Below are 21,599 nucleotides of genomic sequence, written 5' to 3'. Positions count from 1 at the left end.
TATCAATCATTTGAAGTAGTCTACTGATGGATATTAGATTGAGTAGGTCCAGCCGAAGGGTACAGGTGCCATACCCGTGCTGGAATCTCCCCCCGCCTAAGATACCAGCTGTCAAAGGTTGCGTAACAGAAATATCCGTATCATACCAGTAATACAGACTCTCCGTCTGATATTCTCCTGGTAGAACCCCGCATGTCATGATCATCTCATTTTTGCTGACAGAATACTTTACATTCCGTCTCTTATGATTGTATTATTCCAAGCACTTGCTATAAAACTGTCATCGCTAATAGATTGCGGAATAAGAACACATCCAAGACTTGAATTCTGGCATGTTGGGTAACTGGTAGAAATCATTAAACCTAACACAGCATTATTAGTAAGAGCTGACTGAATGATAACATAGATAACCAGGATTAATACGAAATTAGGTTTCACACTAAGCTAAGTATTTTCAGAGTGTAAACTATATACAACTTATCAAGATCTATATATTTCTCATAGTAGGCTTGGCCGAGTTGACTACCATGACTAAGTGTATAAGAGACTAACGTTCTGAAACCAATTTAAGCCATTGGCTGTGGGTCATTAAGCGAAACTATTCTCAATAGCTTCACTCGAGGCCATCTTCCCAGTGAGCTCAAAGCGTCTTCCCAACACAGCACAACTGACAAGAATTAGTGAACTACCATTTCCATTTAAGTCTTGGACTTTTCCAGGCCGGTCGTATCATGCCACCCATCTACAGACCCTACGATATACCATCCAATCAAACGTGTTTGCCAATACACCGTCAATCGCGTTCAGCAAATATATGTATAGAAAAGTTCGTATGTGCATTCTATATGCAATTGATGTATGTACAGTGTCATAAGTAACAGTCGCTAATCGTAACGTTGAGGAAAACGCCAAAGCTAATCTAATCCCAATCATGTTGAAGAAGGAACGTGTGGTGATATGTTGTAGATCACAGATGGTGCCGCAGCTCGGACACATGGTTGCCATGAAGTTCTGGAGTTGTAAGTACATAAAGGCGGAATATACGGCATGTAGACTCACCATTCCAGACATCTAGAGCCGCCTTTTCGGCATCCCATCCCCAGAGGAACTTTTGCGTCTCCAGATCGGTCCACCGGTCGGGGTTCGATCCGCTCTTCAAAGAGGCGCGGAACTGTTCGTCGCGCGCGCGCTGCTCCGGGCCGTCTGGCAGATGCAGCGTGATGCGGTTTTCCGAGCCGGATTGCTGGACGGTCTCTGCGCGGGGCTTCCGGGATTTCTGGTAGGCTTCGAGCGCAGTGGGAATTTCGGCTCGTGAGGTGATGGTTGAGAGCAAGACTCCCAGGGCAGCAGCATCCTCCACTGCCTGAGCAGCACCCTGGGCAACATAAGGGCTAGACATAATTAACAAAGGCTTGAAAGTTGTTATAAAGGGGGCTTACAGCATCGGGTGGCATGCGTCACCGATGAGAGCCACGGAACCCTTGACCCAGGTTCTTAACGGAGCGTGCAGACACAACTTCCACTCCAGGACGTCGTCGTCTGCCACCATGTCGATCAACTTCGTAACCCGTCGGTCCCATCCCTTGTAGTTGTCTATCATGGCTTGCTTGGAGCCTTTGGTCGTCCATGACTCCTCAACGCCATGACAGTCTGGGTGAAGCAGGACGACGTTGTACATCTCATGGTTGCGTACTGGATACGCAATGACATGACGGCCTGGTCCGAGCCACCGAGTAGCTTGTGGTTCATCAACCAATGTTTTCAATTCGGGGTCGTTTTCGAGAGCGCTGCGGGGTAGCATAATTCGGTAGGCTGCATCGCCCGTGGGAATGGCCTTAATGGAGGATTCGTCGAGCAGTTGGCCACGCAACAGAGACTTGATCCCGTCGGCAGCAATCACAATGTCTCCTTCGACGACAGTGCCGTTGGCCAGGATCACTGCTGCAGGGTCAAACTGGACCTCGGCGACAGGTGAGTTGACACGCAGTTCCACATTTGATAGCGCCAGTGCCTGCTCAATCAGAGCGTTGTGGAGGTCTGCACGATGAATGACCGTCTGTTGGCCATAGGTCTTATTAACCGGCAAGGTAGCAAGAATGCTACCATCTTCCCATCGTCGCACGTGGATGTGCTCTAGGGCAACATCTTTGGCGTGGATCAACGGCGAGACGCCCCACCCTGACTCATTAGATGGGCTCGATCATCAGGGGAACGGAGCAGAGGCTTACGATCGAAGAGCGTCAGCATATTAGGAGAGACCTGAATCCCAGCACCAACTTCCATGAGCTATGAGAGTCAGCAAATAATCAATGAGCGGAGTGGCTGGCATGCGCACCTTGGGTGCCGATTCTAGGATCGTGACATGATGTCCTCGCAAACCCAGGGTCAGGGCCGCGGCCATGCCGCCAATGCCTGCTTGAGTCAGACATGCATTACTGCTTGGAAGCTCATGAGTAGGATTTCATACCCGCACTGGAATCACGTCAGCAACCATGCAGAATGTCCAAGGGACAGGGTTGACCTACCCAACCACAATCACCTGCAGGGGTGTCTTCGCCTGCTCCATGTTAATGGAAATATTCAAGATATTGATCCGAGTGAATATATTTCAAGCCAAGGATAGGTCGAAGCGGAAGGAATTAAACGAGAGAAAAAAGAAAGATAAGGATAAAAATAAAAATTCGGAGGTCCTAAGCTAACGGAGTACGCGAATCTAGGCCGTACACAAACCGTGGGTGGAGGCTTCGCCACTCAGGTACAGGGAGGATTTCCTTGAATCTACAACCAGAGACAATCAAGATCAAGATGGGGAAGCAGGCCCTGATAAAGGTTTCCTGAACCAGACACATTCTTGGGTTTCCCTACAGCCGGGAATACGGCAAGCGTGAGCCCCTCAGATGGCTTCTCCACCGAGGAGAAGGCCGGCCGGCCACCCCCGGTGAGTATAGGCCTGTTGCAAATCAATTGGACCATTGTTGGGTGTCGGTTTTGGATGGCTAGCTGGGAGAGGTAGGTCGGCTGGCTGTTCAGCCTCCAGCGAGGGTCAGGTTGAGCTGGAGGAGGAGAAGCCCCCACCCCCTCCAGCTACAGATGCATGATATGATGATAGACAGCCGCTGCAGGAGGCAGCAGAAGAGGCAGAAAACGGGCGAAGGGCCGAACGGTTTCCGGGAGCCAATCACCGCCCTGCATTGCCGACCAGTGCAGATGACTAACGGGCTCCGCCGGCTGTTCTGCCGCCCGCCATCTGCCGGGCTCCCCGGCCCCGGTCACGCCTGCCTTCCCCGCCCATCGGCCACGGCTCTTGCCAGTTCCCCTCTGCCCGGCATTCTACTCTCCTCCCCATTGCCGAAATTCTACTCTCCATGTCAGAATTCTGATCTATGGTCCTGAATAGTTGAGTCCTAGGGTCTCAGAAGATATGACAAGGGACGTGTCTCTCGGACCTACAAAGGATTCTGGCAGTGCAGCTCCGGTTTCAGCAGTGCCACCGGGGCCCGGTTGATAAGCTGCACACCATAAGCCGGCCGCATGACCAACACCTCTAGTCTCGCACTATCGTTCTCGAATCTTACTCCTTCAGGATTGTGACGACTTCTACTCCTACATATACGAGGATTGTGCAACCTCAAGGTCGATTTGCGTCTGCAGCGGATGTCCCTGAGGAAAATCTCTTCTCGCCCGATATCGGACGATTGACAGCGCCGAATTGGTTTGACAAATATCAATGATGCCACGATTCCTATGTCATTAGGTTAGCTGCGGACCTCCTATCGTCGCAACTACAGCCTTGCAGTAGCTGCAATCGGAAGGTCCTTATTAGGTCCGTGATAGACTTGGCCAACTCCCGTCCCAATGGGCTGGGACTTCGATTGGCGGAAAGTTGCAGCAGACCAACTACGCTGAACGTGCGTGACCGTTGCGAGCAAAGTCTATAGTCCCGGCCCACCCTAAGATGCGTTTGTTGATAAGCGCGTCTCTCCCAGTTACCCTGGCGCACAGTCAAACTCCGAGGCTAGGTAAGAACCAGCGGGTTTGCTTTATTCGGGAACAAGTCATGATCCTTGCATGGGCGTAGGCCCTCGCTTGCTACATGGATACCAGCAACCTCGCCTTCCTCTGTTCAAGTAGGCGAGCTGCGCTATACTTGCACAAGGTTGCAATGGGCAGGTATAGCGGAAGGGATATCATCGATGAATCCCGAACAACATGATGAGATAATGGGGATTGCAATACCCAGTCATTTTCTACCAACGCTGTAGGCAGAGCTCAACCAAACTACCTATCCCCATGTCGAAATTACGTCATGGTTTCAGGACATCTCAGAACGTAGCTGAAACGGCTATACATATCGGCCTCGGAGTTACTATGCCCCCAGATTTAGAGCAGGAGATCCACGCACAAACGTACAACAAGGCAGTCAGGCAAACCACACCCACGGAAAGCACTATCAAGACCATTCTTGAGTAATCCCATCTCTCACAGCCACAGCTCCATCTCACAATATCCATTATCAAAGCAATTCCCATTCATCAATTCAATCAAGTTCCAGTTTTCAAAATTCAGTCCTCCGACTCCTCAACCCCACACAACCTGCATCCCACGCTCCACATTCCACTCCACACTAACCTTCACTTCTATCTAATCCCGAGCAAATACAACCACGACACTACCTTCACCACCACCACCCGCTCCTCTCCATCTGCCGTAACAAACACCCCCAAGGTTACACATTACATCCACCCAATACCAAAACTACACCATAACCAAACCAAATCAAACACACTGTACACGTCCCACACATCTTGTGTAAGGAGCTACACAAAGACTCATGCAAGATGACGATACAAAGACGCCCCAAAAGTGAAGGTGACTGTGATAATGTGTACTCGATGACTTACGTAGTGTGACATGGGGATGCAGATTAGTGATGTATGTACATACATACATACGTGTGATGATGACCTGCAGGAGTCCTCCGTACAGACAGGAGGAATTAAGAGGGAAACCGACTATTGACAGGTTGCTTTTTCTGAACGCTTCCAGAAGAAGGAGGTACACTAATAGTAGGCAGCTAAGGTGGAGATCCTATTTGTCATTGGGATAGGGATGGGTTTTTCGTTGGGGCACATTTTCTTGCGGAAGAAGCGTTAAGTAGCTAGTTGCAGTAAGGTAGAGCGATCTGACTAGAAGGATGGAAGAAAGGTTCATGAATCCATATGTGCTTTTTTCAGACCTGAACTTTTCGCCATGAAGCCTCGTGGGTACGAGGGACCACAGTATGAACATATGTAGTAGAGTCAAAGTAAACATGAAGGTCAATCTACAACCATAAGTGGTATCAAACGCCATATGTGCCACAATATCATGTCAAATGATCATAAATAAGCATAACATAAACCACCACCAGTCGTTGTGTTCGCCGGTTCTAATTGCGCCAAACAAATATCCAACCCGTCGTAATATAATCCGAAATCGGAGGATACAGTATTATATACATTTCCATGTCATCATCCGTCAATCTGTCGTTAAATAAAAAGAGGTAAGAGTGGAGTGCTGATATCACGCAGTGAACATCAGACGAAGACGGCTGGATCGTTTCTTTTTCTCCTTTGGCTTCGGTTCCATGTCGGAGTAACGGGATTCCGCTCTGGAAGGTGCATGTGAGGGCGCCCTCGACGGTGCCTTGGACGGTGCTTTGGAAAACATCCGCGAAGGTGCCTTCGAACCGGCGTGCGACTCCGGTCGGTATTCCGACCGGGGGCTTTCGTGATGCGTGCGCGACCGACGAGATCTGCGGGAAGATGTCGTCGAGCGGTCATCGTCGAACTTAAATCGCGGGTCTCGAGACATTCGTGCAGTAGTCACGTCAATACCTGACATAGCTGCTGCGGTAGGGGTGATGAATTCCCCGTCAACGGAAGTACCAACGCTGTAGGCCTCGACGTCTGCTACGCCACGCCGCCACATCTCGACAGTGCTCAGACATTCGGTGTTGAACTCCATCATATCATCCATACCGGGCTCCTCTTCGGGGGCAGCCGGTGCCCTCATAGGGTTGGCGGCAGGGGTATTGGAAGTGGCAGATTGGATCTGCTTGACAATCTTATAGCCACCAAACATGACAATCGTGACTCCAATGCCAACACCAGCCGCGATCAAGAACTGTGGACTCGCAAGCAAAGCGAAGATGCTGGGGGCTGCGGTCTTGAGGGCCGATAGCGCGGATGGCGCCATCTTTGTCGCGAGATTGCTGATCTCGGCCAAGGTGAGCGCCACAGCAGCCATGGCGTCTGGGTTCTTCTGAAGATGGGCGATAGTAGCGGTCGCAGAATGTTGCATACAGTCAGCCTCTTCCAGGAGCCACTGAGCCTTGTTTACGAGGCCATTTAATTCAGGATCCTCGATTCGTTGAAGTTGGCCCTGGTCGGGAGGTGGCATCCTCTCGAGGGCCGACGGGTGGAAGTCACCGTACGCTAGATCCATGTCGACATGAGCATCGGATTTCGAGCGGCTGGTTGTTGGTCGCTCTGGCCCGCGCATGGCGACATCGTGAGTGTGGCGGCGGACCATCTCATATGGCCGACCGTCGTATGGATCTGCATACGGGTCCTGCCATTGTACGTCTTCCTCGTAGACTGAGCCCTCGCGAGGGTGGTGGCTGCGGCCCGAGTGGTATCGAGAACGACTCCTCCGAGAGGATGCGACTGAGGGCGCATCGTCAATATGGTAGTTCTCGAGGGCCCTAAGCGCTTCTCTCTCGGCAATCTTAGCGTTTCGTTCGGACTGAACTTGGGCCTTGCGTTCGCGATAAGCGTTCTTGGCTTGACTGAACACGCCAAAGAGGTGTTTGCTCTGTCACCCACTGAGAATTAGTACCGTATGCCATGGGGCCAGAAGGATATTATATCTATGACGTACCGTGCTCACGACCTTGCCAGATTTATCAATCACGGCAATCGATTCACCCAGGGGAGCCATGATAGCTGGGAATCTCGATTGACTTGAATTCGACCGGTTTTATGTTAATTGATTCTGTTCCGATTGAGATGTCGCCCAGCGAACATTCAAATAGGAAGAAGCATCGATAGTGACGAGCCGGAGTTCCACAAAGAACCGAGAGTAAGACGAGCGGTGTAGCGCAACCTGGCAAGCGGATATAAAAATGGAATAATATCGACACTAGTAGGGCCCGGTGGAGATTTGGCCCGATCCCAAAGTTTGGAGTGACGGTATTGTGGTCTAGGCCTTGGCGTCGAGAGAACTGACGGAAATCGCAGTTCCGGGAGTCTGGGATATAACGGGGTCGATGGCGAATTTGAAAAGCTGATGCCTGCTGTCAAAGTTCGCAGTTCAGCTGTGGTGGTGGTCGGAGAGATTGATTTAAGGCGATGAACGATAAGCGGCGGAAAGGCCCGGTAAGATGCAACCAACTAGCATACAGGCGGGTGACCACGCCACGGAAGAGATTTGCACGGCTCACAAGGCAAGGAAGGCAAGGGGAGCAAAGTAGAGCGCGGAGCAGAGACAGGGGACGAATATGAGGGGGCTGGGACCTCTACTAAAAGGACGCAGGCCCGGCTGCGGCGCCTAAAATAGGCATAAAGCAACGAACAGGAGAAGTATCCGCCTTGCCAATCCAAACCGGTTGGGTGTCGATGAAGCTGGGAACAAGGCAACAAATGCGCCAAAGGGATCGCTTTCCAAGATCTGAATGGCTGCACGGATCCGTGGAGACTGCGTTGCTGTCACGGCGCGCTCCCACGGAGGAAATGCTCTATTGGCGGGGAAGGCGCTTGGGTACTGACGTGGGAGGTCTTCGGAGGGGATTCTTGGTCTAGTACCTGACGACGATGCAGACTTGGTCCCAGACGAGTCGGCGGCCTGATGTCGTCCCCTTTCGCCTTAAGTACTGAGGCAATGAGGAACATGATTTGAGAAACTGGGGTGGTACCACCGCACGCCAGGCACCTCCCACCATCGGCCGTAGAGGGCCGTCCCAACTCCAACGGACCCCGATGGAGGGCCACTAAGTTTGGTTGATGCTGGAGGGGTTCATGACAGTGGCCCAAATCTCACGGTGGGTGCCTGAGGACCGCAGGAATTGGCAGGAATGGCGGTGATGCCGCCAATCGTGATTGGTCGCACGTGTCACCGCCACTGTGGCTGGTGTCGCCCCACGGGAGGACCGCGGGTCTTCCGGTATGGATTTGGTTCCCATACCATACATTCTCCCTTCCAGCTTCATACAACTTACTCCCATGATAATAATACTCCGGACTATGCAGGCACCCATAGGCATAGATAGCTGACGCCGACCGGAAGAAACCATGTCCTCCACGAGCTGATAATTGTGATCGACTTGCTTTCTTTTTCTCCAGCTCGCCTCCCTTTCCGTTCCATCCACCCAATCCAACATGTAGCCAAGATACTCCGTAACCCCTACATGCTTGGGAATATGTCGACCCAACCAATGCCGGCCATCGTCGGATGCCGACAGCTGGCCCTTTTATCACCCTTTGCAACCCGTCCCCAATGGTCAGATCGCCGCTCGATCGAAGCGCGTCAAGATGCGTTATCTATTCCTAGACTCCCACGTTATATCCTCCATATGTCGCCATCAGATGCCATCTTTTACCCCTGAATTCAAATCTCCTTCTATAAAGACCGCTTCCTCCATCGGGGCTGGCAGCAACGTTGCCTGGTTAATTAGATACTGATGAACCATGTCGCTGTGCGTGACTGACACGCTGATAGCACGTCTGTTTTGGGAACCGAGGTAAGTGATTTGCTCCACTCCGTCGCTAGTGGAGGTCGAAGGAGACGAAGGTCAAATCGAAAGGAGATGGAAGGCTCATGGACTGCAGGGACAAGCAGCCGTGTTGCTGGAAAGGTCCCGACGAGAAGCCAAGTGAGTATTGGATGTTCCGTTCCGTTCGGTATCCTCCGGCGCACCGCCACAGCCAAGTTTCGCTCGCTGGGGCCACCATTCTCCTCGCCGGTGATTCGTCCACCTTGACAACCTTCACCGGGTCGATCACGACATTCCCTGGAGGTGAAGCAATTAAGCTGTTCCACATCAATCAACACGCTGTTGCATCCCCTCAGCATCACTCCTTCTGCTCCCATCCTGATTGATGCTAGCCTGCTTTCTCTGACACGCCTCTCCTTCTTCTCCATATCTACTTTCCTTATCCACCAGCCCCATCAGCGCAAGCCTCGCATCCTGCATCACATCACGTGAAGCCGACCACTGATCTGTCCACTCAATTGAAAGAAGCATAGCTGAGACTTTCCGGCTCCGCTGCGGGAGCAATGGACCACACAGTACACGTAGAATCCGATAGCACATCGGACACCGATGACCAAACCAAAGTCTGGGAGTCCGACCCTCGCTCCGTGACGACTCATCTCGCTCATGACTCAGCTCACGCGACACTACCGGTGGGGTGTGGCATCGGCCACCGCGTCCAGGCCAGTAGGTCAGTCCTAGCCCTGGTTTTGGACCAGGAATGCGTTTTCGCGGGTCTTCAGGGAGGAGACATTGTCGTACGTGGCTTCCCCCATCATCCTCTCATCCTTACGATCGCCCACTAACTCATCATAGGCGTGGTCCTTGGACACGTACGATCTGGTTCTCTCGGTGCATGCTCACCAAGAGAGCGTCCTTGATCTATTCCTTTCTGAGGATGGAGAGCTTCTTTTCTCCAGTGGAGGAGATTCCGTCGTCAATGTAATTACTTCCCTCTGATTGATGCCCCTGCCATGTTGACACCCCACAGGTTTGGTCGACGAGGACCTTTGACCGGCTTTATTCTATCCACTCCCACCATGATGTGGGTGACATCTTCGCGGTGGCGTATTCGTCCACCCTGAAGACAATTTACTGTGGTGGTCAAAACACCAGCATTCAGGTACTCATAGATCTTCTACGGATAATAGTTCAATGCTGACATAGTCAGTGGTGTGATATCTCACAACCGGACGCGGCTTTGACCCAGCATTCGGCCGCTCAGTTGTCTAGACGGACCCATCGATTCTTTGATTCTCGAGGCCCGGATGGTAGTCGTGCTCCTAGATCGGACCTGGGCACCGATGGCGTTCATCCGGGTGGCCAAGTTCTCACATTCAAGCGGGACCACCACCGCTTATTCTCGCACCATGGCTACATCTACACCATGCTTCTAGTGAGGGGGCTGATTGAGTCGGCACCTGCTGAAGAGGTGCTTCTGACCGGTGCGGGCGATGGTGTTGTCAAAATGTGGCGCTTGAACGAAGACAAGGACAATGCAGTGCCTTCGCCGATCGCGAAGCTTCAAAATGGAGACCCCGTCCTTTCAATCGCTGTAGAGGGCTCATTCCTCTACTGTGGTCTTGCAGGGGGCTCCTTGAATATCTGGAATTTGGACTCTCATCAGCTGGTGAAGCGAATCTCCATGCATACGGGTGACCTGTGGGCAGTCGATATCATCAACGGCGTCGCGGTGTGCGGAGACTCCTACGGTGCCATCAAAGCAAGTGGCCTTCACCCTGGACTGGGAGTATCATACTAACCCGCTTCTAGAAGTTCAACTCACGGTTTGAGGAAATTGGTAGCTGGGTGGCCCATGGAGGCACCATGCTGGCATCGTCGGCCGGTCGCTTCAAGGATCGTTACATCTACGCCAGCGGTGGAAACGACAATACTGTCGGTATTTGGGATTTGACGGATGTGTCTCGCGCGCAGACCGAGCAGCCTCCAATTAACAATGGTATGACCTCGAAAGCTTTAGAAGGCATTGTCCGTATTAACCGGCTCAGATGAAATGGTCAACTGCCTGTCCAAATTTGTGGCATTCAAAACGATCTCATCAAGCCCGAAATTTGCCGGCGAGTGCAACCAGGGTGCTGCATTCCTTCGTCGACACTGCATCTACCTCGGCGCCAAAACCAATCTATTGACTACCGGAGAGGATACGAATCCAATTGTGCATGCACGGTTCACCGCCACGGCCCCGAACAAGGTCGACAAAACAATCCTGTTTTACGGGCATTACGATGTCGTCGGAGCGGATGCTCACCGGGCCAAGTGGAACACGGATCCCTATCAACTGACCTCCATTGACGGTTTCTTGTACGGTCGCGGCGTGTCGGATAACAAAGGACCTATCCTGGCGGCCCTTTATGCTGCTGCCGACCTTGCGCGGCAAAAGGCGCTCCCCTGCAACGTCGTCTTCCTGATCGAAGGCGAAGAAGAATCTGGGTCCCAGAATTTCCACGAAACAGTTCGCAAGCACAAGCCGGAAATTGGTCCGGTGGACTGGATCTTGCTGGCCAACAGTTACTGGCTCGATGACCACAACCCGTGCCTGACCTACGGCCTGCGTGGAGTTGTTCATGCCAACCTCGTCGTAACCAGTGATCACCCTGATCTGCACAGTGGTATTGATGGAAGTTCCTTGCTCGACGAGCCATTGAAAGACCTGACCATGCTCCTGGGCACTTTGGTTGGGTCCAAGGGCCGCATCAACCTCCCGGGTTTCCAAAAACCGGTTCTCCCACTCACCGAGACGGAAAGGCAACGCTACACCGCGATTGCGGAGATTCTCCTGCCGCACCACCCCGAAATTGCTGATAGTGAAGCACTCATCAAGTCCCTCATGCATCGCTGGCGTGAGCCGTCTCTCACCATTCATGCTGTCGAGGTGCCAGGCAGCAGCAAGGGCGCGACCACGACTATATCTCGCAAAGCCAAGGCCAGCCTGTCCATCCGACTTGTACCAAACCAGGAAGCGGACGAAGTGGCCACCAACCTAACTCTCTACGCACAGGAGCAGTTTGACCGACTGGACTCGCAGAATGACCTGACCATTGAGATCACGGGCAAATCGGATCCTTGGTTGGGAGACCCGGACAATGAGATATTCGAGACCCTGGCTGAGGCGATCACGGCTGCGTGGTCGCCCAGCAACAAGCCTCAAAAATACGCATTTCCGCCTATTCAACGCGAGATTTCTGACCTGACGACCGGCGCCAAGCGGTCGAAGGAGCGGTCCGGTCTTCAGCGCAAAGATTCGGCCGATAGCTTGGCATCGCACATTGACCGGATCATCATGTCAACGACGACCTCCTCGGCGGAGAAAGCAGCGCGTCAACGGTCGTCTCTGAGCACGGCGGTTCCGACGTCATCTACCCTGGCGAGCAATTCGGGGGCACCTGTCGCTGAGGAACCGGCGGGGACATCAGCTCCCAACGTGGCTGGGGAGAAAGCTTCCGGTGCGACGGTGGTCGAACGCGCCGGGTCCAGTGTGCGGCCGATCTACATTCGCGAGGGCGGATCGATCCCGACCATCCGGTTCCTGGAGAAAGAGTTTTCGGCGCCGGCGGCGAACCTACCGTGTGGGCAGGCCAGCGACAATGCGCATCTTTACAATGAACGGTTGCGGGTGGAGAATCTGTACAAAAGCCGGGAGATTTTTGGGTACGTATTTTCGAAATTGCCGGAGAGGTTGTAGGTAGATAGATAGTCGATAGATGGAGAGGATAATAATATCTAAGTGGAGAATGGAGATGGTGTTTACATTTTACAAAGCTTACACGGTACTCTAAGTGGTCATCTCGGCAAGGCTGAAACAGCGAATGGATTACCCAAACGGGTGAACCTTGCGGGCCCAGCCGTTGGCCATTCTGAGTATTTCTTACGCACTACCAATTACCATCCCATACCTAGACTTAGCAGTACTACTACTGCCTACTAGTGGCTGCAAGTGACTTTTTTCCCCGAGAGGGAGCGTCTCCCTTACCGACCCCACGTGCCCTGCCGCCAATCAGCAGCCTCCCCCCCAACCGGCTTGGTTCTCCCTTTTTTACTTCATGACGTTTCTCCCCTCTGCATTTGAACTGCTCACGGCTGCATCCTTCTAGGCTTCGACAAAGCTAACTAATCCCTAGTTGTGCCGCTTTATCCCATTCCCACAAACCAACCCCCCCCGCTCCCAGTGGCTGTGATGGGATCCATCGAAGCATCCACGCCTCCCAGCCATCTCATAGGCCGCGAGGGGAGCCAGCCAGCTGGACCCTCGCGGTGCTTACCGCAACGGCCAGATTCAAAATCTCCGGCTCGTGACGTTGGCTTATTGTGGTCTTTTCTATATAAAGCCGGACCTGATGCCGTACTTTCTTTTTTTTTATCCTTCTACCTAGCTTTTCTCTTTTCCGATCTAATTGCACTCCCCCGGAACTTGAGCTTGAATCCCGTTGATCGGGTAGGCATCTGGCCGAACTTGTTCCTGTGCCTGTGCCTGTGCATCCGATAACGAACATCCGATCGCTCCCACCATGGCGGTAATCCCCTGGAATCTTATTCACCTGGCCATCGCTGGATACACTTACTTCCGGTCGACATTTACGGTCTTTGCTATACTATCTGCCATCACCATCCTCCTAAGACTATTCTATCGTGTGGCTTTGTATCCTGTCTACTTCACCCCTCTCAAGCAAATCCCTACCCCTTCGGTAAGCTAAGTTTTTGCCATCCTAGGCTTGACTACTCATGACCAAGTGTCGCTAATAATGCTATCTATGTAGAGCCGATCATGGCTCACTGGCAACCATCCCACCTTTGTGCCTGAGGACCAGTTCGAGCGAATGCGCCAGTGGAACAACGAGGTGCCGAACGACGGCCTGATCCGATTCTACATGGCCGGCAATATCGAGCGCATGGTAGTGACAAGCCCCAAAGCCTTGAGCGAACTCCTCGTTCAAAAAGCATACGAGTTCGAGAAGCCACCGTTAGTGCGGCGCTCGCTTGGCCGTATCACCGGGGAACATGGTGTGCTCTTGGTAGAAGGCGCAGAGCACAAGGTAGGTTGCACAACACCAGTCCCACTCTATTCACACGCAGCGTTACTCACACGTCATCCAGCGCCAACGGAAGCTTCTCATGCCCGCCTTCTCCTATCGCCATATCAAGAATCTCTATCCAATCTTTTGGTCGAAAGGCATTGAGATGGTGAAACTCATAGAAGAAGACCTGCGCCGCCGGGGAAACCCATCAGACAACGTCATCCGCGTAGCAACCTGGTCCGGCAGAGCGACCCTCGACATCATCGGCCTGGCCGGGATGAATCGAGACTTCGATTCTCTCCGTGATCCCAACAACGAGCTCGCAAAACACTACCACAAAATCAACAGCGTGCCCCCTACGCCCCTCGAGAAAGGCATCTTCCTTATCGGACTGATTTTCAACTCCGCCCACCTCGTCCACAAACTCCCCTTCAAACGCAACCGCTACATCGCCTCCAGTTCCGCATACATCCGCAACGTCGCACTTCAAATGATCCGCGACGCCCGTGGATCCATCAATGGCGAGAAAACGCACAAAACCACCGACGCAGTTGACATCATCTCCGTCGCCCTCTCAAGCGACGGTTTCACCGACGAAGAACTCCTCGACCAAATGATGACTTTCCTAGCCGCCGGCCACGAAACCACCTCCTCCGCCCTACAATGGTGCATCTACGCCCTCAGCAAACACCCCGACGTCCAAACCCGCCTCCGCGAAGAAATCCGTGCCAATCTCCCCTCCATCTCCATCGACAACCCTGACCCCATCTCCGCCACCACTATCGACTCCCTCCCCTACCTCAACGCCGTCTGCAACGAGGTCTTCCGCTTCTACCCCTCCGTCCCAATCACCATCCGCATCGCCAACAGAGATACTTCTCTCGCCGGCCACCCAATCCAAAAGGGCATGTCCATCCATATTGTCCCCGCAATGATCAACCACGACAAAACCCTCTGGGGCCCGGACGCAGACCAATTCAATCCAGACCGATGGCTCGGCCCCGGAAGAGCGAACACCGGCGGCGCAACTAGTAACTACTCCTTCTTGACGTTCCTCCACGGCCCGCGGAGTTGTATCGGACAGGGCTTTGCGAAAGCAGAACTCGCGTGTCTGCTCGCTGCCTTTGTGGGAAAATTTCAATTCGAACTTGAAGATCCTAATGCGAAGCTTCTCCTCCGTGAAGCCGCGACAGTGAGTCCTAAGGATGGGGTTCGGGCGAGAATCACTCCGTTGGAGGGGTGGTAGGTGATGAATGAACTGCAGTGAGGCTTCAGGACATGACTATTGACTATTGACTATTGACTATATATATTCTTGTACTTTGTTATAGATATTCTTTTATTCTCACAATCAATGTTCCATGTCCCTTAATGTCTATAATGCCATTAGAGTAATGGGTGACGGGTTCCACTCAAGCAGTCGCTTTCTTGATCTTCTCGCCCAGATACTCGGCCAACACCAAAATCTTCTCTTCCTGGAGACGACGTCCAAAGAGCTGAATCCCAGCCGGTGCACCATCATACACGTCCGCATCATCTATATCTGGTTAGTATATCCCGAAAATATTGCAGAAGATAAGAAAATGAATAACTCACACTCCCCATCCGTCTTCCTATCCAACTCACTCAAATACTTTCTCTCCTGCACAACATCCTTCTGTTTATCCGCATTAGTCACCGGCACCACGACAGCCGTATAATCCAACACATTGATGAAAGAAGTATACGCCACCGTCGCGTACTTGGTCGGGATGCACGACGCATGGGGCGCACAGGCATAAATCACTGCGTCGACGGGCCGTCCGGTGCCGGTGAGTTGGGTGGTGCTGTTCCAGTAGTCCAGGTAGCGTTTCTGGTACTCGCGCTTCTCGACATTCAGGGCGGCGATTTCCTGGGCGACCTTTTGCGGGGACCCGGTGGTGTCGATGACTACTTGGGGGAGGGGGGTTTCGCCGGAGAGAGCGAAGTTGTGACGCACGTCGGCGCCGCCGTCGAGGTCGTATGCTCGCATCTGGGGTGGTGTTAGCTTTATTTGGTATGTTAGTGCTTGGGAGAGGTATAACGTACGGCTATGTTCGCGGCTGTGTGGTGAGATGGGGGTTCCCATTTGATGAGCTGGGGATTGACGTTAGCACTATCCACATTGAACACCGGGGATATATCGCGACGCAACTCACCCGATGTCCCAACCCCCTTACCGTATCCTCGACAATCTTCAATGCCCTCTTGATCGGCGGATGTGGCTCTATCTCCCCATCATCATACATAATTCCAAAGGCCAACCCCTCCGGCGCCCCTCGACCAACCCGTCGTCTCCTTTTCCACCTCTTCCCGCCACGGGATTTCCAACACCCCTGGATCCCCCAACCATGGACTCTGCCCCAGTACCGATTTAAAGAGCAACGTCAACCCCTTCGCTGTAGTGGCCAAAGGTCCAATTACAGACAAAACCACATTCTGCCCATCCCCGGAGTTCGCTGCTCCCTCGTAGGGCATCCGCCCCACCGACGGTCGGATGCCATACAGGCCATTGAATGCGGCCGGAACACGGATACTGCCCCGATATCCGTGCCAAACCCGCCCGGCGATCCCCGCAGCGCGATCAGCGCCCCTTCACCCCCGGAACTGCCTCCCGATGTCAGGAATCGGTTCTTCGGATTCTGGGTGTAGTTGATGATGTTGTTCATAGTTTCACCAGACATGAGGGTCATGGGCACACTGGTCTTGCAGTAGAGAACGGCACCGGCGGCGCGAAGTTCTTTGACTAGCTCGCTTTCGTGATTGAGATAACGGGGGTCGTTGGAGATGCCTTGGAAGGTGTTGATCCAGCCGACGTAGCCCATGGTGGTCTCTACACCTAGGACGTGAAACTGATCTTTCAGACTGACGGGCAGGCCGTGTAGAGGACCAAGTGGTTTTCCGGTTTGAGCAAAGTAGGCGTCTAGAGCGCGGGCGGTTTCGAGGGCCTTGTCGAAGAAGATTTCGTGGAGACAATTAACCTGCTTCCATTGTTAGATTTCGATACAATCATTCAAATTACATAGTCTTTGGGGAGGATCGTACGAGCTGATGCGCCAGCGCAGCACGATGGCAGAACGCCTCTGTCACCTCGACGGCTGTCCACTGGCCCGTTGTAGTGCGTTCAGCAATCCCCACGGCGTCCGTCTCGGTGATTTCAGCCTCGCGCTCCGTCAGGAATTGCTGAATGTAGGCACCTGTCACGTCGCGCTGCTCCGTGGCGGAGGGGATGGGGCCCTTGATTCGCCATTTCTCGGGGATGGCGTCGAGGGTGGATTGGCGCTTGGTTTCGGCGACTTGTTTCCAGGTCGGGATTGTCATCTTGGACTGCGGTGGTGGTTTAAAGAGGGTTGGGGATGGACGTTCGAGCTGAGGGAATGGTGGTAGGCTCGGTCTTATCTGTCCGTCTGGTGGGATGATCATCCCGCTGTCTTACCTATCCTATCTCATCTTCAGGCGGGGATTGCAGCAAGCGGGGCCAATCGCGCAGATTATCTGCTTATCATCCATTCCTCCGAACACTTTGTCTGGCGTTCAGAGATGGCTTGTGCTCGGCCGTGTTTCAGCGAAGGTCAGATAGGACAGTAACACGGAATCCTGATAAGATTGGGAGATAGCATGGTGTTAGCTGGGAGGAGGAAAGAGGGGGAAGCCGAGGAGTATCTGGAGGAAAGCCCCCAGATGGCCCGCCGGTCAGCTGCAACCCCGCTTTGTTGCACGTCGGAATCGTTTCCGCGGTTTGAGACTTTATGCAGCACCCACCATTGGGATGATGTATTATTTACAACTATATACGCCCTTTCTAGTATATACTCCGTCAAGCAACATATAACCAAGCTGGCAGCCAGCTCGCCGGTCCAAAATCCTACGAATGCCAGCTATATCATCCCGCTTACAGCTCACAGCAAGACAGACCTCCATCTCGTATGACATGGATGGGCTAACGAGCAGGCCTAAGGCCATCGTTTAGTATCTATACCATAGGCAGACCACTCCATAGAGCCATTAGCATGACTAGTCTTGTCAGCTTGGGTTCAAGGGCAGGACTGCCCGTAACCCAGTAGTCCGCGGTATCAAACAGTGCCATCGGTTCCAACGGATTGAAGCACTGCGTTGCTTGGCCGACTTCACGGGCCTTCTCATTGGGATTATTTCGAGTTATGACCCTCAAAGTACGGAACCAATCACTGGTTTCTTATTGTATCTGATCGCCTTGGAAATCAGTCGTGGGGCTTCACGATTTCCATTTGTCGAACGTTTAGATTGACTCTTTTGCCCGCCATCCATCCTTTCCAGGTCTCGTATTGAGAAGCTGCACTGCCATGTGAACATGATGGCCAATTAGCAAGCCACTCAGGACAAGTATTAGGCACGATTTTCGGCACTGCATGCCAAGCAAAACGGGAGGTGCCATCCATGTAAACAGCATCCCCAGAGCGAAGCCGAATGATTTCGCAGTGCTCCCCGTCGTCATGGCTGATCAAGAACAAACCATCACAACCAAAGCTGACACTGATCAAGCCCACATCACATTCTTCACTGACATCGCGGTGAGGGCTGAGATGGTCACCAGGGGAGTAGACGTTCAAGATGGCTGCCTGAGCCTCAGTCGCTGGAAACATGGCGCTCAAGAGCTTCGCAACATCGTTAGGAAACTCAGGAGGGCGCTCTGCAGGATATACCTTAGCGGTCCAGTCATACTGACCACCCAGAGTAACCCAACGTAGCTTTCTGTTCAGTATGCTTTGGACAGTAAGTGGTCTGTGCACATTGGGGTCTATAGGCTCTATGACACGGGCTGGATCATCTCCAAAGAAGGATGGAGGATAATCGCGTACTAGGGAGGATTCGGTTGAGCCCGATTCAACCGGCTGGGCTTCACCACTGCTCGTCGCACGAGGATAGGTGATATCATAGTGCAGGTGAAGATTGGTTCGATGCCGCGGATTGGACAAGTCCCGGTGGAACAATCGAGACAATAACTCGACCTGAACTGCTGGTGGAAGCAGCGATGGGACCACCTGCAAACCTACAGCACGTCAACAATTTTTCTACAAGCGGGTGCTGCAAGAGCAGGCATGCAGATAATGCTGACCAGAGACAGAGCGATGGCTGAAAATGGGGATATCCTTAGCAGGCAAAGCGCCCTGCATATCCTTGCTTGGGCCGACGAATTGGTCGTAGACTGGCCGGAGATCTGCACTAGAGATCCATTTCGTTAAAGAGATCTCCTCCGGGAGATTCCGAGGGTCCAAGGCTTGAAGATCGATGATGCCAGCATCGGAATCTATTTCCGAGAGGGTAGACTTTTGGTATTTCTTGTAGCGCTGCTTGAGGACCTCGGGCGGGCGCTCATGAGCGTTGAGGTCTTTGATATGCGGCATCAAGATCGGGTATGCAGCTTATGACAACTCATAGATCAATCAATAGACTGCAGCCGGGGGTTAGTCCACGTAGGCAAAATCCGAACTATTGCATTGCTACGTGCCCGTCCAGACTCTCTGCCAGTGGCCCGATTGGAATTGGAATGAAAGGATTAAGCGATCGACAATATTGGATCGATCGGAAAGGCAGAGGAAAGTTTGCGGTGCCTCGGGTTGGAACCCACGACAAAAAGGTCAGCTGGGCACGCGCTCACCGCCTTGGGACGCGCGAGGTTTGTTTGTGTACAGCCGCCACTGACCGCCTTGGCTCCCCACCAGGGATGAAAAGACTCCCAAGTCAACTGCTTCAGCTCCTCAGACAACTCAGGTAAGTAAAAGGTAAGTCACTCTTCAGACCCGGCTGGTTCTGCCCCTCGGATGCTTGCGTCTGCTTCTTGATTGGGAATCGACTCCTGCCTCCCTCACTGTCAACTCGATTGTCTCGACTCCTCGCAGCTGCTTTGACGCCGTCTCTTCCTCCCCGGCAACCCAAAGCCATCGCCGTACAGCCTCCTTTGGTTCCTATACCCCCGCGTGCTGGTGGGCTCGACAATACGTTGAATCGGCTCATCCTTGTACTCCTGGTTTAGTTTGCAGTGCTTGTGCGTGGAATCAAGGAAAGCGAGAGACATCCTCATCATGGAGAACTACCAGAAAATCGAGAAGATTGGTGAAGGTATGTTTACCTACACAAGGCCAGCCATACCCGTACATACTTCGATATATCTCTCATTCAATTAACATGAGCTTCCTTGGACCTGGGGCTAATTCGGAGCTGTTGAATGTAGGAACGTATGGTGTCGTTTACAAGGCTCGCGACCTCACTCATGGCAACCGCATTGTGGCTCTGAAGAAGATTAGGCTGGAGGCGGAGGATGAAGGCGTTCCAAGCACAGCCATCCGCGAAATTTCCCTGCTCAAGGAGATGAGCGATCCCAACATTGTGCGACTCTTCAACATCGTCCATGCCGATGGCCACAAGCTCTACCTCGTCTTCGAATTCCTCGACCTCGACCTCAAGAAGTATATGGAGGCTCTTCCTGTCAGTGAAGGTGGACGTGGCAAAGCTCTCCCCGAAGGTTCTGCTTTGAGCAAGAACATGGGTCTCGGGGATGCTATGGTCAAGAGGTTCATGGCTCAACTAGTCGAGGGAATTCGTTATTGCCACAGCCACCGGATTTTGCATCGTGATCTCAAACCCCAGAATCTTTTGATTGACCGTGATGGTAACCTCAAGCTGGCGGACTTTGGCTTGGCGAGAGCGTTTGGTGTTCCTCTGAGGACTTACACCCATGAGGTATTTCCACCGCGCACTGGACTTGTCTTGCTATTGGGGCTTATCGCTGACTTTCGCTAGGTTGTAACTCTCTGGTACCGCTCTCCTGAAATTCTTTTGGGTGGCCGTCAATACTCCACCGGAGTTGATATGTGGTCTTGTGGTGCCATCTTTGCAGAGATGTGCACTCGCAAGCCACTCTTCCCCGGTGACTCTGAAATTGACGAGATCTTCAAAATCTTCCGGTATGCTTTCCCTCCGATGCGTGAACCGCCCAACGTCTGACAATCCTGGCCAACAGACTCCTCGGTACTCCGGATGAAAATGCCTGGCCCGGCGTCACTTCCTTCCCCGACTTCAAATCGACGTTCCCCAAGTGGAAACGTGATGAAACGCGGGCACTGGTCCCTGACCTCGAAGAAGATGGTCTGGACCTCCTCGATGCCCTGCTCGAGTATGACCCAGCACGTCGTATCTCAGCCAAACAAGCCTGCATGCACCCCTACTTTAAAAACGGCAGCGCTTTCTATTCCGGACGCACCCGGAGAAATGGAGTGCACTAACCTATCCATGTTTCGCCATGATCTGTATGTTGATACATTTATGCATGTGGACAACTGTGACAGACGCAGTAACACACGGTCTCTCAGCCTCGCCCGACTTATCTACTGGCCCACTGCCTGCACCCGGGCTCTCCCAGTATCTCTACTTTATTTTTCGTGGTGCTCTAGGATTTTCTTCTGTTCCGTTATATTTGTTCCTTTTTTCATGGCGTTGCTTGCGGAGTGCTCTGGAACGGACGAGATCAGGATACTGGATATTACAAGGAGTGTTTTGACTTATGCGTACATACCCATAAATGAGTAAATGCCGAAGGAAACAATAGTATAATAATAGCAACAGTACGGTTGAGCGTCGGCGAAAATGACGGGTTGAATATCCCGGGCTGCTTTCCCCCGGATCCCGGCCAATGAGGTCCACGTGGTGTGCCGTGACTCGATCCCGCCCAACCAAGGGTCGGCTTTGTCTCCGCGACGATGTCTTTTTCTTCCTCCTCG

The 21,599-nt window shown here is 52.7% G+C and overlaps 7 protein-coding genes across 7 annotated transcripts; 3 read left to right on the top strand and 4 right to left on the bottom strand.

The window, feature by feature from the left end:
- Positions 1-967: 967 nt before the first annotated feature.
- BO94DRAFT_461477 (putative salicylate hydroxylase) lies at positions 968-2,566 on the bottom strand (the record flags this gene model as incomplete). Its single annotated transcript, XM_025607927.1, has 6 exons — positions 968-1,011; positions 1,060-1,391; positions 1,440-2,178; positions 2,229-2,286; positions 2,336-2,435; positions 2,526-2,566. The coding sequence occupies 6 exons, from the start codon at positions 2,564-2,566 to the stop codon at positions 968-970; spliced, it is 1,314 nt and encodes a 437-aa protein (XP_025469711.1).
- Positions 2,567-5,562: 2,996 nt separating this feature from the next.
- Positions 5,563-6,981, bottom strand: BO94DRAFT_544668 (uncharacterized protein; the record flags this gene model as incomplete). Its single annotated transcript, XM_025613193.1, has 2 exons — positions 5,563-6,855; positions 6,922-6,981. The coding sequence occupies 2 exons, from the start codon at positions 6,979-6,981 to the stop codon at positions 5,563-5,565; spliced, it is 1,353 nt and encodes a 450-aa protein (XP_025469710.1).
- Positions 6,982-9,078: 2,097 nt separating this feature from the next.
- Positions 9,079-12,551, top strand: BO94DRAFT_533421 (glutamine amidotransferase subunit DUG2). The gene is made up of 6 exons (XM_025611323.1): positions 9,079-9,549; positions 9,608-9,733; positions 9,783-9,914; positions 9,963-10,514; positions 10,565-10,751; positions 10,801-12,551. Exons 1-6 carry the CDS (start codon positions 9,316-9,318, stop codon positions 12,492-12,494), a joined length of 2,925 nt encoding a protein of 974 aa, XP_025469709.1. The 5' UTR covers positions 9,079-9,315; the 3' UTR covers positions 12,495-12,551.
- A 343-nt stretch (positions 12,552-12,894) lies between these two features.
- BO94DRAFT_564665 (cytochrome P450) lies at positions 12,895-15,467 on the top strand. Its single transcript, XM_025614444.1, has 4 exons — positions 12,895-13,494; positions 13,567-13,842; positions 13,904-15,361; positions 15,421-15,467. The coding sequence occupies exons 1-3, from the start codon at positions 13,318-13,320 to the stop codon at positions 15,068-15,070; spliced, it is 1,620 nt and encodes a 539-aa protein (XP_025469708.1). The 5' UTR covers positions 12,895-13,317; the 3' UTR covers positions 15,071-15,361; positions 15,421-15,467.
- Positions 15,237-17,163, bottom strand: gmdA (putative general amidase GmdA; the record flags this gene model as incomplete). Its single annotated transcript, XM_025614443.1, has 7 exons — positions 15,237-15,361; positions 15,421-15,835; positions 15,892-15,939; positions 16,002-16,109; positions 16,150-16,378; positions 16,402-16,823; positions 16,888-17,163. The coding sequence occupies 7 exons, from the start codon at positions 17,161-17,163 to the stop codon at positions 15,237-15,239; spliced, it is 1,623 nt and encodes a 540-aa protein (XP_025469707.1).
- Positions 17,164-17,917: 754 nt separating this feature from the next.
- Positions 17,918-19,526, bottom strand: alkB (oxidoreductase, 2OG-Fe(II) oxygenase family). The gene is made up of 3 exons (XM_025607295.1): positions 19,331-19,526; positions 18,938-19,273; positions 17,918-18,871 (listed from the first exon to the last, which is right to left on the bottom strand). The coding sequence occupies exons 2-3, from the start codon at positions 19,224-19,226 to the stop codon at positions 18,063-18,065; spliced, it is 1,098 nt and encodes a 365-aa protein (XP_025469706.1). The 5' UTR covers positions 19,227-19,273; positions 19,331-19,526; the 3' UTR covers positions 17,918-18,062.
- A 378-nt stretch (positions 19,527-19,904) lies between these two features.
- On the top strand, positions 19,905-21,095 carry nimX (cyclin-dependent serine/threonine-protein kinase CDC28; the record flags this gene model as incomplete). Its single annotated transcript, XM_025607511.1, has 4 exons — positions 19,905-19,941; positions 20,054-20,562; positions 20,623-20,786; positions 20,843-21,095. Coding segments are annotated over 4 exons (963 nt in total), but the record flags the coding sequence as incomplete, so codon positions are not given.
- Between the last annotated feature and the right edge of the window lie 504 nt (positions 21,096-21,599).

This window comes from Aspergillus sclerotioniger (genome assembly GCF_003184525.1).
Source record: "Aspergillus sclerotioniger CBS 115572 chromosome Unknown BO94scaffold_8, whole genome shotgun sequence".
Classification (NCBI taxonomy): domain Eukaryota; kingdom Fungi; phylum Ascomycota; class Eurotiomycetes; order Eurotiales; family Aspergillaceae; genus Aspergillus; species Aspergillus sclerotioniger.
This window is presented reverse-complemented; position numbering and strand designations above follow the sequence as displayed.